General features: G+C 44.9%; 1 protein-coding gene across 11 annotated transcripts in view; it reads left to right on the forward strand.

The window, feature by feature from the left end:
- Pard3 (par-3 family cell polarity regulator) overlaps positions 1–16,458 on the forward strand; it is a 516,377-nt gene that overhangs the window by 382,743 nt on the left and 117,176 nt on the right. For all 11 annotated transcript variants that reach the window (XM_038312958.2, XM_038312952.2, XM_038312953.2 and 8 more), the window contains one exon: positions 10,985–11,221. In XM_038312958.2, coding sequence (XP_038168886.1) covers positions 10,985–11,221 — 237 coding nt within the window. The remainder of the gene's footprint in view (positions 1–10,984; positions 11,222–16,458) is intronic.

Raw genomic sequence — 16,458 nt, forward strand, 5'->3', positions numbered from 1 at the left:
ATGGGCTATCTCGTGCTATGGACTGAGTAGAGAAACCGAAGAGGGTAGCTCTCTCCTGTCTGAAGGTGCAGCGAACCCCCTTGGCCAGCAGGGAAGAACGACCACCAAGTTGAGGATTCTTCTCAAATCACGCTTTATTGGAGCCTCTTGGTTGTAGGGAGAGCAGAAAGCGAAGGGCCCGGAGCACTAAACGGCAGCCACTTATATAGGGAGAGCGGACACGGGTCGTGCCTGGATTGGCTACTCGCTCGTCTTTCGATGCCCCCGGCCACGGGATTGGCCAAGATTACTGCGCACTACTGCGCGTGCGAGAGGTTCCGTCTACAGCCTTGCCTAATAGGGAGTTGTTTACTCGGTGGTGCAGGGGCTCTTGTAATGGCGGCCAGCAAATCGGCTCCCTGCATGAAGGTGCTTCTGGTTTTATTTTGCAGTTCTGGGGATTGACTTGAAAGTTTCACACATGTCAAGCAAGCTCCCTTCCTCTGAACGGTATCCCAGCCCAACAGCTTCCTTTATATAAATTAACTTGGGGCCATTTTCACTGACCATTCTCTGGGGAAGTTTGCTTTTCATTTGTCTTTGTTCTGAATGGATCAGTCATTCTGCACTCTACCTCTTCAGTAAAACGTAGACATTGGGCAGGGATTGTATAATAAAACACAGCGTTTGAACGTGCGGTGCCAGTCTGAGTTCCCTCAGGTTTTATTTTTATTTACTTTCTGTTTACTTACCTCGTTATCTTTGTTAGTTCTAAGAATGGAGCTCAGGGGCTTGGACATGCTAGGCATTCTATCGTTGAGTTGACTTTGGCCCCTGATTTTCCTGTGAGCTCGTTGCTGTGTTGGGCAGGACTTCCTCCACTTCTCACACCTCTGTCTTAGCAGGGCTTCTGTTTTGTTTGTTGTTTATTAGTGTGTGTTGATTGTACAGATAGGAGGTTTTGTTGTGTTGCTATCATATGTGCGCCTAACTTGCTACACTCACTGTCATACCTCCTGGTCGTCTCTTGTACCTCCTTCCTCTGTCCCGTTCCTCTTCCCTCACCACCTCCATCAGTTTCGCACTTAAAGTGCTTCTTCCTCCTAAACATAGACCATACCAGGTCAGTGTATGGACTCAAGTCATGGACAGATGTGCGGGTCACTCATAGAGCAGATGCAGTGATAGAATGATAGAAGGACACGCTCTCTGCTTCCATGCCTTGACGTTGGCCAACACTGCAGAGGCTGTCATAGCCTAGACACGCTTGCTTTGCAGTTGGGTGGCTTCTGTACTTCCCTGCAGAGTTCATCAGCATTTCTAGGACACCTTCATAATACATAGTCGAATGGGTCTGATGAAACCATGCCTTTACCGTCACAGCTTTATTTATGTTAATAATGTACCCAAGCACGGTTCATTTCTTAGTTTGGCTTCTAATCTATCTCTGTGCCTCTGATGGTGCGGTGTCCTAGGGACTCAGTGGGATGTAGTAAATTTACGGTGTGCAACGGGCTTAGTACAAATCCTTTTGAAGGATGATTGGTCCGTAAAGAAACCAGTTACACACAGGAACTGGAGCAAGTTATGGGTTCTTATATCTCAATGCATTTAAAAGTCTGTTTTATGTGACTCGTGGGTGTACAATAACTGAGTAACAAGTGGGTGCTGATGGTGGTACACTGGGCATTGGTGTTGAGGATGGTGCTGAGTCACGCTGTGTCCTAATGCTTTGATGGATGCCAATCACGCTACATGCTTGATACTCGTGATGGGGTGCTAAGTCCCATGGTGTATTTTGGCACTCGTGATGTGTGCTAAGTCTTCTTTAGTCTGTTTTCCCTTCTGTGCTGTTTTTGTTATGAACCTGAGGAGGGATAATGTAACTTCCTTGGAAAATGTGATTGGGATGGAAGAATAGATAGAATAGAATAGAATCTCCCACCCCACTCAATGGACTAGTAGGGAAGCAATCCTTCTGTAACATTATTTTACACTGAAGCTGTTTGAGTCTTTGAACTTTTGGTTGATTCTATGTAAAATATAAAACCTGAAGTTCCTTCATTAAGGATTCATGACATGTTTCCGAAACCAAATATTTTCTTGCCTGCACACTCGTGTGAAGCCCCTTGCTAAAGACATAAATACTGGAAAAATTGAAAGGACTATGTCTATGACGTTTAAATGCTATCCCTAAAATGCTGGTCTGTTCTGATGGCGGACATGAGTTCGGTCCCTCTGAGCTGGGCTTTTGTTTCATGGGGCTTCATTCCTGCGTACATCTTCTTGTCCTGCCACCCAGCCTTGGATGAGTCTCTGCGCTGAATCCCCCTGTTTTGGAAGTAGGGGCATTTTGTATGTAGCTGGGAGATTTCAACACAGCACAGCCTTTATCCGTGTTCCGTCACAAATGTGTTCTCTTCATGTTTCTCTGCTGCAATTAGTGCTGAAAGCCATTTATTATAAAAGCACACTCCTAATGAATAGAAATGTTACAAGAACAAAATCTTGTGTGCTCTGTCCCACCACGCATCATCCATTTTAATTAGAGTGAGGGGCGGTGGGCACGGTGGCAGAGTCTGGAATTAAAATCATTAATTGATGTCAAGCCGAAGAGAGACAGTTAGCAAGAATCCAGCGACAGCAGGAGCGGAATTTACCTTGCTGCTCTATGTAGGATGTTACGTTATTTTGTGTATTTTTGCTATGCAACTTCAATGCAATTTCATTGTAATGGAGAATAATCTCTTTTTTTTTTTCCTGCAAAAAGAGAGGTGTGAATGTGTTTGAAGAAAATAGCAAATCAAAATAAGTTCTTTCCTTTTGTTTCTCCAAAATCTGATAAAAAGTTTTAACTGCCGTTTTAATTTTTTTCCTTGCATTTAGATGATGGGGAACGGCATGAGATGGTTTTGTAGGTGTCAGCTGCCATAGCTGCAGCTGCCTGTGTTCATTTAAAACCCAAGCAGTTAGGCGGGAAGGATGGGCAAAGATGGATAAGGAAGAGAGGGTGATTGGTCACACTGCGTTTGGAGGCACCAGTTGCCCCACAGTTGCTGATGGCTAGCCTGAGACAAATGGGGTGGCTAAAGCTGAACAAAACCTAACTGTTCAGCAGCATGAATAACCCCTACATCTCAGAGATAATTTGTGACCCCAGGGCCTCAGTAAAAGAATAGAGGGGCATTCTTTATAGCAGTGACCATCTGGAGCCATTAGGGACTCAGCTGCAAGGTAATGGCCTTTTTAAAAAATTTTCATAAAGAAACCATGATATTCTTATTAGGACATAGAAAATATTTTTCTCCCCTGAGACAAACATTTTTTTCTGAAGTAAGTTTCTCCCCCAAGAATGAAACTGTGTAGCCTGCAGATATAAGGAATGTTGCAAGCCCCTCTCCATGAATGGCTTGGGGGTAAGCAAGACTTGAAGGGTGAATTTTAGAAGTGAATAAGAAAAGTCATATTTGATTTTCCTTTTTAGAGTTTGGTTTTTGTTTCTGTTTTGCCTCTTAGTTTTTACTTGGCAGGTTTTCACATAGCTCAGGCTGGTTGGGCGCTGAGGATGAACTTCTGGTCCTCCCCCGCTGTTTTTCTGGATGCTGTGTTTGCAGGGGTGCAGCGGCTCACTCTGCTTGTGTGCAGGGGTGCAGTGACACACTCTGCTTGTGAGGGGCTGGGAGGAGAACCCTGGGCAGGCATGGCACCAACTCAGCTGCATCTCCAGCACGCTCATGCTTCTCACAGTTATTTTGCTTGTAAATTTCCCCCCAACGTACACAGGCGCGCGCGCGCACACACACAGAGACAGAGAGAGAGAGAGAGAGAGAGAGAGAGAGGAGAGAGGAGAGAGAGAGAAAAGAGGAGAGGAGAGAGAGGAGAGAGAGAGAGGAGAGAGAGAGAGAGAGAGAGAGACAGGCAGAGATAAAGAAAAAGGGAGAGACAGAGAGAGACTGATTCTTACTGGTTTTTAGAAATCACCTTTCCAGTACCGTTTGCACAAGAAACTACCTTGGTGCTATTCTGTAGAACAGGCTTGAAGATACACAGCAGGGGCCCTGGCCAGACCCACTAGTCAACACATAGGTGTGCTGACACTTTCACAATGAGGCTATATCACCAGCCAGGGTGGAAAGAAACTTTGGGGCTAAAATAGATTATCAAGAAGAGTAGTTTTCCTGATTGGAGCGGAGAGAGGGAAACGGGTGCTCTCAGAGGGGACGGTTGTTCTCTGAGCTGGATGGCTGCTGGTGCTCAGCCACAGGGTGCAGATTCGGGTGCAAAGACAAAAGTAGTGGAGCTAGGTCTCATCGATAGTACCTCGTGCTGATAAACTGAGAAGCCGGCCTCTTAGAAAGCATCCCCTGAGGCTGGGGCGATGGTGCGGTAAATGAACCTCTTGTCATGCAAGTATGAGAACTAGCACATGGTCTCCAGTATACCTATAAAAGGCTGGGTTTGGTTCTGCATGTCCGGAATCTCAGTGCTAGAGATGGAAAGAGGATCACCCGGCCCTCACTGCGTAGCTAGTGTAGCTGACTTGATGAGCTCCAGGTTTGGAGACAGTGGAAAGCAATTGAGAAAAGGCACCTGACTGGGTCGTCTGTGGCCTCGTACACACACAGGAGCACACCATCCACCCACACACATGCAAAGGAAAATGGCTCGCAGTGAATATTAATTTCTCTATAATTTTGACAGACCATTCAAATCCAGGCACCATCAGCAACGTTGAGAAAGAGATGTGCAGGCAGACTGGGGTGGCAGTTCAGATGCGGGACTCCTGGAGAGCCTGTGTGTGTGTGCTAGTCCTGATGACAGCTTCTCCCAGAGCTGCATAGCCTCACTTTTAGTGGCCTGAGGCTCTTGTGCCATTGCATAGAGTTCGTTTATAAACCAACAGAAGCCATTCTTTTTCAAATTTGAAGGCTCTAAATTTGGAACTTTAGCTCTGTGGTTTTTGGGGTTTTGCTTGCTTGCTTGCTTGCTTGCTTGATTGATTGATTGATTGATTTTTCAAGACAGGGTTTAACTGTGTAACAGCCCTAGCTATCCTGGAACTAGCTCTTGTAGACCAGGCTGGTCTCAGACTCAGAGAGATCCGCCTGCCTCTGCCTCCCATGTAATAGAATTAAAAGCGTGCACCACCAGCGCCCGGCTGCTCTGTGTTTCATTTTTCTCTCCCTCCCCCCACACACACACCAAAATTTCATCAGATTCCCAAACGTAAGCCTTGGGATAGCAGAGCTGGATTGCAACCTCTCCAACTTGGGAGACCAAGGCAGGAACTTTGTCCGTGCGTGTAGGAGTGAAGAATGGGCTGGGGAAATGGTTCAGTGGCAAAGCCCTTGCCCCACATGGGTGGGGCCATGGATTCCATACCAGCGCCATGAGACGTAGACAGACAGATTTATGTGAATGCCCAGAACCCAGGCTTTTGATGAGATGATTATCTTAAAGTGACCCAATATTGTCTAATAGTAAAGTGGGTTGTTAGACGTAGTAATTAAGATTCAGACTAATAGTGTGTTAAGCTTTAAAAAAAATGGCTCCTTTCTTCCTGATAGTTGTTTAGAGTCTTTGTTTTGATTTTTTTTTTTTTTGGTTGAACCTGAGTTGAGAAAACAGTTATGATGCAAAGAATAAAATAATCTCTTAACGATGCAGCGCTTTCATTTTGGATACCCAGTAGTAATTGATTTTTATGATTATGTCCTTGACGATCATAACTGTAGCAGGGAATGTAGTAAAAATCTGCTCTTTACTAAATTGACATTAGAATTTATATCACTGTTTCCCTTGTGACTGTTCTACAGGAGCCCTACTATTAGAATCTAGGTCTTTCCCAGGAGAATTCTTAACTTCTCTGTATATACCGTCTCTAACAAGGCCCTGGTTTCCAGCTCAGGAGGTTAAGATATTTCTAGGGAGTCTGATTACCTTGAAAGTGTCTTGTCGATTTCTCTGCTGGGAACAGCTGAACTGAAGTCTTGTCCGACGTCAGGTGCTGTCCCCTTTTCAGAGGGTCTTCCCAGGAAATACTGAGTGGGATGCATTTAGTACTACCGTCTCTTCACTGCAAAATAAGAAAAACTGGGCCAGAAAGAGGACTCAGCGTGCAAGCATTTGGTGCCCATCTTTGACCACGTGAGCTAGATCCCCAGAACCCATGACAGGCAGAGAGAACCAATCACAAGTTGTCCCCGGCCTCTATATGTGTACTGTTGCATTGAGTACATACACACACATGCTGTGAACACGCACTCACGCACACACGCGTATGCACACACACTAAGTAAGTAAATAAAATTTAGAGTTAAAAAGAAAAGAAAAGCTAGGGAAATTTGACCCTTTGTAAACAGTATTTGAAATATACTTGGAAAGGGAGAAAAGTGAGGACTTTGGTTGTCATGTGACACTCCTTTAACTTTGCCCCCACACACAAATTTTAAAAAAAAAAATTATTTTGATTCATAGGAAGTGACAAAGAATTTGTAAGGCCTCATGTTCCCTTTACCCGGATTCTTCCCACCCGGATTCTTCCCACTGGTCACACTGGTCAGCACTGGGTACGGTAGGCACAGCCAAGACACGGACCCAGAGACAAGATAGGCCCGTAGCTTCCAAGAGCATGGAGGGTCTTGACCACTGTCAAGAAAAGAAGCTGCACCTCAGAAAGCCCCTCCCGTTCCCCAGGCCTCCCAGTTGAGCCCTGGAAACTGGAAGCCTCTCCCTGCCTCTGGGCAGTGTTGGGGTCATGCAAGAGGAAATCGTGGGGGTGGCTGTTCACTGTGTTGCCCTGGGGTGATTCTATCTGCTGTGTGTACCAACTGTTTGTTCCTGGGAACTGCCAAGCCCAGGCATTCTGTGACAGGGACATGTCAGAATTGATGAGATATTTTTTTGTTACTTTCAATTTTTAAATAAAGTGATCCCAAACAGTGGGCATGTACTTGCATGGATGTTTTATTTGTGGTATAAATGCTCAGGTATTCAATTGACAGGTCCTATGTGCAGTTAGTGATTTGTTTTTTAAATTATATAAATCTTATTTTTTTTAGTTTTTTCATTTTTAAGACTTTGTTATAAATAACTTACTGATAAAAAACATCTTGAAGCAAAATTAACCAAACCCATGTCCATAATTCTCAGCAAATATCTGTACATTAGAACAGCTGCTCTGGAACAGGGGTACTTCACATTGAACTTTACGTTTTCACTGTCAAGTACATTTTTATGTACTTATTCAGCACCGGAAGTTTAAGAAAAGTGACAAGAGTTAAAACTAGAAACCAGCTTTATATCCTCTTTCATGATCGAGTTTCTGTTGCCTACATTTTGTCCTTCCTCATCACCTAGTATTTACCTGTTCCTGATGTCCTTTCTGTGTGTTAGAATGTGCCCACATGCACCTTTGCTTACCTAATTTCTCTGTCTCTGTCTCTGTCTCTGTCTCTCTCTCTCTCTCTCTCTCTCTCTCACACACACACACACACACATACACACACACACACACACACACACACACACATAAACACACGTTACAAACGAGGATCTGCCTATGAAGGAGACCATGCATTTATTTTTAATTTTACATATTCTAAGTCTATCCATGTCCCTGTAAGTTTTGCTATTTCTTTTTTATTTGGAATCCAGCTTATATATGTGCTGGAGTTTCATTACCCACTCCTCCGTGTTTGGATGATGGGGTTAGTTTCATTTCCTTGCTGTGGTAAAGCAGCAATAAATACGAGGGTGCAAATATCTCTATCATAGGGTGTGGAGGTCTATGGGTGTGTGCCCAGAGAGGAATGGCTGGAAGGAACGGTGGACCCCTCAACAGGGAATAAGGGTTCCCCTTTCTTCACATCTTCTCCAGCATTGATTCTCAGCTTTCTTGATGGCAGATGTTCTGACTGGGGTGACAGGGATCTCAGGGTAGTTTTAGTTGGCAGTTCCTTGGTGCCTAGGATTGTTGAAGACTTTCTAAAATAGCTATTGGCCATTGCCTTTCTCTCTCTGTCTCTCTCTCTCTGTCTCTGTCTCTCTGTCTCTGTGTGTGTCTCTCTCGCTCGCATGTATATGTACCAGTGGCATGGTCTCCACATGATTTGGGTATCTTTTCTAGGTTCTTTTCAATATATAATGCAGGTGTCATTTATGCAAACAGAAGTCTGGTTCAAATATGAAGAAAGGTAAATGGAATAAAGCATTAAAATGAATCTAAAATACTACCACACAGAAAGAAGTCTTCCCCAAGTTTCACAATTTTATTTTAGCACGATTGTGCTTAGGTCTGGGGCACGGCATGATACTTTCATACGTGGTGTAATGATCAAGTCAGGGAGATGACTGTAGCCATCTTCTCAAACACTGCCTTCAAATCCTGACTTCTGTTTCGAGGTGCACATTGCTGCTAGCTGAGGTCACTGCACTGTGCAACAGAAAAGAGATTCCGGCCTGGCTTCGTCGCTGTGACTTTGACCTCTCTGCAACCTCTCTCCCATCCCCCACGCGGCCCTGCACAGCCTCTGGCAGCTACTGTTTGACTCACGGCTGGGATGTCTGTCTGTGCATCTGGCTTCTGTCACTGGGCATGATGTCGTCTGACCTCATTCACGCTGCCCTCACAGAGAGAGTCCCATTCTTCACATGGCTGAATAGTACTCATTTGTATATATACCCCACATTTTCTTTACAAATCTATCCATTTTTGACCACTTAGGTTGATTTCCCCATCAAAACAGTTGTGAAAACTGGTACTTTAAACACATGCATTTTTATGGAAAATTTTGGTGCATAGCTTTTTAGCAAATCACTTTTTGTCTTAAAAACATCCAAAGAGTTAGTACTGAGAGATGACTCAGTGAGTTCAATTCCCAGCACCCTCGTTGGTTGGCTGAGAGTGCACCTGTAGGTCCAGCTCCAGGGAATACATGCTTCTGGCTCCTGTGGGCTCCCGTACACACATGTAAATGCCCAAACAGAGACACGGAACTGAAACAGAAAGATGAGGATAAGACATCACACGTATGTTCAGCCATGGTTTCCCTTGGATTTGTACCCGTGCTGGCCTGCAGGATGTGCATGGTGATTCTGAATGCTTCAGAGAGCCTTGCAGGGTTTGCCTTGAAGTCACATACACATCCATCCCCGGGAGAAGGGTTCTTTCCCCACTTCTTTGCCATGGCTCCACTACTTTTAGATAAGCAGTTCAATTCATAGTGTGTAATGGAAATACTTCCCCCCTCCAAAATTATCAAAATTTAACTGAGAATTATTATTTTTAATTAGGGCAAAAATTAATATCAATGTAATTTGAAGGGGGTTTCTGTATAAAGTAATTAAATAAAATCTTTAAGTCAGTAAAATGATCGTGTAAGATCTTTTTCTAGCTTTAATGTAGGCGGTTTTATGTCAGGAGCTGATTGTGTGGGTGTCTTTTCTGTCTTTGATTAATACTGGAACTCCATTCTGTCTGAAAAACTTGAAATCAAAACTCTGATCTGGGGGACTGCTGCCACTGTTTCAGTAGGATGAGCACTCATGCTGAAATTCCACAGATCTCCATACAGTGTGGCTTTCCTCTGAGCAACGTGTATCCATCACACCTACACATACATACATGCAGATACATGACAGATATGTATCCATCACACCTACACATACATGCAGACACATGACAGATATGTATCCATCACACCTACACATACATACATGCAGATACATGACAGATATGTATCCATCACACCTACACATACATGCAGACACATGACAGATATGTATCCATCACACCTACACATACATACATGCAGATACATGACAGATATGTATCCATCACACCTACAAATACATGCAGACACATGACAGATATGTATCCATCACACCTACACATACATGCAGACACATGACAGATATGTATCCATCACACCTATACATACATACAGATACATGACAGATATGTATCCATCACACCTACACATACATACATGCAGATACATGACAGATATGTATCTATCACACCTACACATACATGCAGACACATGACAGATATGTATCCATCACACCTACACATACATGCAGACACATGACAGATATGTATCCATCACACTTATACATACATGCAGATACATGACAGATATGTATCCATCACACCTACACATACATGCAGACACATGACAGATATGTATCCATCACACCTATACATACATGCAGACACATGACAGACATGTATCCATCATACCTATTCATAACACCTACACATACATGCAGACACATGACAGATATGTTTCCACCGCACCTACACATACATGCAGTTTGCCACCAAGCTAAACTAATAAAACAACAGTGGCTATGGCTTTGAAGCTCCGATGACCTTCCCAGCCTTGGGCTTTTGACAGGTTGATAGTACCAGGCATTAGTTTTTACCCATGGGGCAGGATTGAAATTCAACCAGAAAAGTAGTTGGCTATCCGTGTCATCGTGTGCACAGGCATGCAGATGCTAGCGGTCACCATGAGTTGTCCTCCTCTGTCACTCCACATCTTTGTTTTTGATGCAGGCTCTTTCACGGACACTGCAGCTCACTGGTGTGCTGGTCAGCGAGTCTTAGGGAGTATCCTGTCTCCTCGGGGCTGGGACTATTGGTGCCTGTACCACTGTGCTTCTTGTGCGACCTGGGACTCAGACTCAGTCCTCAGCAGCAAACGCTTGACGGTCTGAGTTGTCTCTCAGGCCCGTGTTTTTTTTTTATTTTTTGATGTCAGCTAATCAATGCGCGTTCACTTTATCACTGAGTCATATCGACATGAACAAAATGATTATGGTTAGTGTGTATGGCATTAAGTGAGACTCTAAGATGTGTGTAAATCATCGCCCAACACACACCTCCCCTAGAACTGCATGAAGCAAAGTATATCCCACAACACAGCTCGATGAAGAAGCCTGCATCGCTTCATAGAAAAGGAATAATTTCTCCTGCTTCAGCATTGTTCTGATTTTACAGGATTCAAGCCAAAACGCGCGAATTTAGGGAGCGGCAGGCTCGAGAGCGTGACTATGCTGAAATCCAGGACTACCATCGGACGTTTGGCTGCGACGAGGAGATGCTCCATGGGGGCATGTCATCCTATGAAGGCTGCCTGGCTCTCAATGCCAGACCCCAGAGCCCCAGGGAAGGGCATCTGATGGACACGCTGTATGCACAAGTGAAGAAGCCACGGAGCTCCAAACCTGGGGACAGGTAGGTGCTGGTTGTCAGGGTTGCGTCTGTGCCAGCCCTGCTGGTTCTGGGCAGTGGAGAAGATGGGTTTGTCAGGACCCATGGTAAAATGCTGCTTATTAACGGCCTTTAAAAGGCTGTTGCGTCTAAAGGTATTGAGTTGGCACAAATCAATGGCTGACGGAATGAAGAGCGAGAAGTTGTGATTGCTTTCCTTGCAGTCCCAGCCGAGCTCACCCTGCTCTTCACGACCCTTGGACTTGGCCTGCCTGTGACTGACAGCTCTGATCAAAGCCAAACTGGAATCATAAACAGTGTGCAGTGTGTTCTTGTTTTGCTAGAGGGCTTCTGGATAGGATAACTAAGTGCATTTGGACACTCATTTGGACTATGACTTAGAAGGGCCACTTTGGGGGTGGCATAATTTTATACTATGAAAGGATTAGTAAATAGGAAATATAGCACAGCTATTCTACAAGAGGCTTGTTAGGCACCATCGGCTTCAGGTCGGATGTGTTTATCAGTACAGTAGACAGAGAGAAATGCCGATTGTGTTTGAATAGTTATCTGGTTATTTAAGCATCTAACTGAGTCTGTGAGCCTGTATCACTGCCATACACTTATTAAGCTCTATGTACTGCTGGTATACTTACTTGAATGATGATATACATATTTTCAGATTTTAGCTGGAACAATTTTGAATGGATCTTTCCCCACCCCTCCCTTTATAGACTCAAACACCATATGGAGTTTAGCTTCGAAGAGAATAATTCTCGTTTCCTTTCATATCAAACATGTGCACGCTATTGTCATAAACAATACGCCAATCGTGTTCTAAACGTCGCTTATCGCTCTCTATGGCAGCTGGGCTTTGTAAATTATAAATGGTTTTCCTTAAAAACAGTGTTTCTGAAGCATTTATGTGCATTGGGCTCGCCTGAAAGGCTTCTCCAGACACTGGCTGGCTACTGTTTCGATGCAGTAGATTGAGGGTGGAGTCCAAGAACTGGAATTTTTTTAGGATCCCCTGGGTGATGCTGGCCCTGCAGGTCATGGCTTCAGAGTCCTCTGCAGGACACAGGCTGTGGACTCTGCTGATGTTTCTTCCCCTTCCAACAGCCCTCTTTGTAACAACTGACTTTAGCTAATAGTAACAGAATCTTGCAAACACAGAAAGCAACTTCCGGCAATTACAGAAAGAAACATTTTTAAAAATAGCAGACCGGAACAAAGGCAAGCACAGCCGAAGGAGCGCCTCTCACGGCAATTGTCCTGGCCCTGCACCTTCCTTGTTTAGACTTTTTTTCCTGATTGTCTCAGAAAACCTATTTGACATTGAATGTGAGGAGTGAATCCTCTAACATGAACACTTAGGGTGGCTCTGTCCTCGTTCCCGTGTCCCTAGAAGGCTCCTGTGTGTATTAACAGATGCATCAGGACTCAAGAATGAAGTTCTCATCAGTGGCAGGGACATTTTCTCTGAAAGCTTTTTGTCTCATTTCTGCCGTGATTGTGGAAGCTGCCTGCAGAGGTTAAGTGGCACCTGAAGGTGCCTTCTTGAGAGAAAGGCCACCCAAACACCAGCACTTCTAGCTAGTGACTCCTGGGGGAACAGGGAAAAGATGGCCTGGAGATTACTGATGGCTGATGAAAGAGCCAAGCCTTTCTACATCTCCCACACTCATTCAAAAATCTGAAAGCCAGAGCAGGGCTGCAGCATTGACCATCAGAGGGGGCCGCCTGCTCTTGCTAACGCAGACAGCTGCCTTAAACCAACCGAGTGCTCCCCCAAAGCTGCCGTCTCATCTGAAGGCTTCTGCAAGTGCTCAAAGGGTGTCGTGTTTTCAGGGTGCTCCCTCCTCCAGCTTGCAGCATCTGGACCCGCGATCTCCATGCCCTGCTCTGCTAACCCAGATCTGAAACAGACCCTGGCTCATGCCCACCCACAGTCTGCTTCACAGGGAGGGCTTACGCTCAGCTCAGCGGAGATCAGAACCGTGCCTTGGACGCTGCTTTCCTCCAAGGCTGCTCCTCTTTACCTGGAGGGCCATGATGTATTTTTGCCAGGGTAACAAAAGATTATAGACACTTGTCAATTTTTTTTACTCTTATTTTTGCGGAGAATGACAAGTGGTGGTGTTGCTGCTTTAGACGTGGCCTTTGTTCTTGTCAAGCCCTTCCTCACCCACCTGTTGTTGAATACTTGGCTTGGGAGCTTGGCCTTACTCCGCTGTCTTTCTTTTTGAGGAGAAAGCTATGGAAAAGCTGTTCATGCTTGGGTAGTGTAGAAGCTTCTTTCTTTCTTTCTTTCTTTCTTTCTTTCTTTCTTTCTTTCTTTCTAAAAAGCAATCTCTTGCTACTTCCACAGTGTTGTAAATTATTGTGATTATAACATTTCTTAAATTCATAATAAAGATAACATGAGACTGAACTCCTGTGTAGAACCATCGCATGTCTGATGAAACTTTAAACTTTACAAAGTTAGATATAGACAAAATGACAAACCCGTTGCATTGCAGTGAACTGTGTTAGCATAGCCAGTAATATTTTTTCCATCATTTTATTTTATTGATGCGTTTTAACCAGAGCCGGTAGGTGGAGCAGGTGTGATGGTGCACGCCTGTCACGCCCGTGCCCAGAAGCGGGTGTGATAGTGCCCGCCTGTCACGCCCGTGCCCAGGCTCTGGAGCTGGTTTTGATATGGTTGTGAGGTGAGTGCGGATTCATCTCACCCCTCCCTCTCCTGATTCATCAATGCTTTTGCAAATGTATGGCCCATGATCTTGGACTGGAATATGATATTGATATAGCAGACAGCGACTTTCACAAGCCTACAAGGTGATCTAGGCTATGCTTATATGAACTTTAAAAAGTAATCGTTCTAATGGAAATATGAAGGCTAAAACCACTCAGAGAGAAGTTTTCTCTGATGAATAATGTACAGGTGCTTGTTGACTGACTAAATGTCACCAGAATTTGCCGTGGGTATCTGTTGAACTTTGCTATTCAGATCTCTGCGTTTTGTGGGAACGCAGGCATGGCTGATAAGTTGAGGTGTACTTCTCCGATTTTCTTTGTTGGGTAAAAAGCAGCGCCCAGGATGCCTTGTCAGTCATTCTGATGGCTCTCACAGCCAGAAGTCCAGAAGCAACCTGGGAAACATATTAAAAGATACGAACTTGGTGTCACAATGGGCACACTTACCCTGTTGTACATAGCATGCAGATATGTTTAGAGATAGATTCATGCCTGTGTGAGTGGGTTCACAGGTGAATTTGGTCACCTTCCCTTTATGTCTGTTTAGTTTCATGTGTGTTTATTCTGTCAGTCTTCTGTATGTCTGATACGCCTAGCTGTATCAGAACATGTATGCTGTAGTCATGGCGCCATCTTCTTTTTGTTATCCGTGTCCTTGGTAACACGTTGATCTTCGCATTAGATACATGCTAAATAGGCAGACATTAATCTGTGTTCTGTATGAATAGTTAGGCATAAATTCACCAGACTGTTAGTAGGCTTCTTACTGAGTCTGTGTTTAACAAGGGACTTCGAAGACTTAGGCATGGCCGGTGGTTCGTAAGCCTCCTATATTACCATGGCTAAGGTAACTTCTTTGACCGCTATGCCCTGGTTGGCCAAGAGCCCTGTTTCTGATGCAGTGTGCATTGGAAGACACTACCAGTTACCTACCTACCCAGTACCTCTTCTCTCCTCTCCATTGTGGAGTAAATCCTTGTTTTACTCTGGTAGGCAAGTGCTTACCTAAGTATTTCAGTTTTTAAACTCCTAGTGAGCCATGTGACGGAGTTCTAACTAGTGAGCATTGGAAGCAGCTGGGCAGATGGAACTTCCCGCAGAGCTAGGTTCCCCCCCCCCCCCGGTTTTGTATGTGTGTAAGGGTGCGTGTTCACATATGCATGTGCATGCATGCATGTGTGTCCTGTGACTGAGGATCTCCCTCGCACAACTGAAACCCTCGATCCCATCCCTAGCACATTAGAACCACGAGTTTGTTTGACTTTAGTGTTTTCCGATTTTCTTTCAGAATCTTGGACAGGTGCTCTAGGGTGGGCCTTACCTAAAAAGCCTAAAAGGGAAGGCCACGTAGAATTTGCCGAGCAGTGGCAACTCCTTCCTGACTGGCTCTGGCCCTTTGTCAACTTGAAAAAAAAAAATCAGTCTGTTGCTAAAGTTGTTTCCTTGAGATTTCTGTCTCAAGAGGCCAGATGCTAGGGTGGGTGTAAGCAGCCGTGTACAGAAGAGCTCAAAGAGAAGCCCTCTTCTCCTCTTCCCCCTCTTTGCTCATCCCCTCTCCCCTTCCTTCCCTCCATCTTTAGCTGTGCTCCTCACCCCTGCTCTTCCTTCTCCTTTTTAAAGACAGAATCTTGTGTATCCTAGGCTGACCTCAAACTCACTACAGAGCCAAGGACGACCTTAAACTTGTCACCTTCATGCCTTCGCTTCCTCAGAACTGGGGCTATCTGATTCATGCTGCATTTTATTCACTGAATGTCAGCCCGCAGAACCCTCCTTAACTGTTTAAGAGTCTTTTAGATCCTAATAACTCCCACCTCTGTGGATGATTCTCCTACAAGATCAGAGGCAGTTGAGATCAGGAACTTGAACTATGCCAGCAGCACGCCAGAGTTTGGGTCTGTGCTCTTTCATTGTGAGCTGAGCCATCTGTCTCGTTCCTTTCACCTGTGACATGGGGCTCAGAGGCGTTGGCTCACAAGGCTTGGCAGAGACCAGCTCAGTTAATAGTGAAGTGTTGAGCTCTGTGCCCGGTGCATCCTAAACACCATTCCAGTGCATCCCAAACACCATTCCAGTGCATCCTAAACATTATTTCAGATTCATGTTGCAGCTGTCACTTACAGAACAGGCTTTAATTTCTAAGAGGGCACGGTGTCCCCACACGGGTCCAGAGAACAGTGACTGAAGTAGAATCGAGGGGTGACAGCTCATAAAGTGTTTCCTCCAGCAGCAGAAACTTACAGACTGGGTGCCCCCGGCTCATCTGTGAGCTGGACAAGGGCGGCAAGATTCCGTCAGGGACTCTCTGTTGGTTTCCATGTGTCTCTTTGAGTTGGACATTGTTCCTTTTGTACTTTTGCATGGAATCCATCGGATGCCTTCATGTTCTTTTTTCATGGAATTCCTACTGATTCCTAACCCTTCTGCAGAGAATCTTCAGCTGTTCAGTCTTCACCGTATACTCTTGACAGTTCTGTTGAATTTTAGAGTATGCACAGAGA

Source organism: Arvicola amphibius, chromosome 15, assembly GCF_903992535.2.
Source record: "Arvicola amphibius chromosome 15, mArvAmp1.2, whole genome shotgun sequence".
Taxonomy (NCBI): Eukaryota; Metazoa; Chordata; class Mammalia; order Rodentia; family Cricetidae; genus Arvicola; species Arvicola amphibius.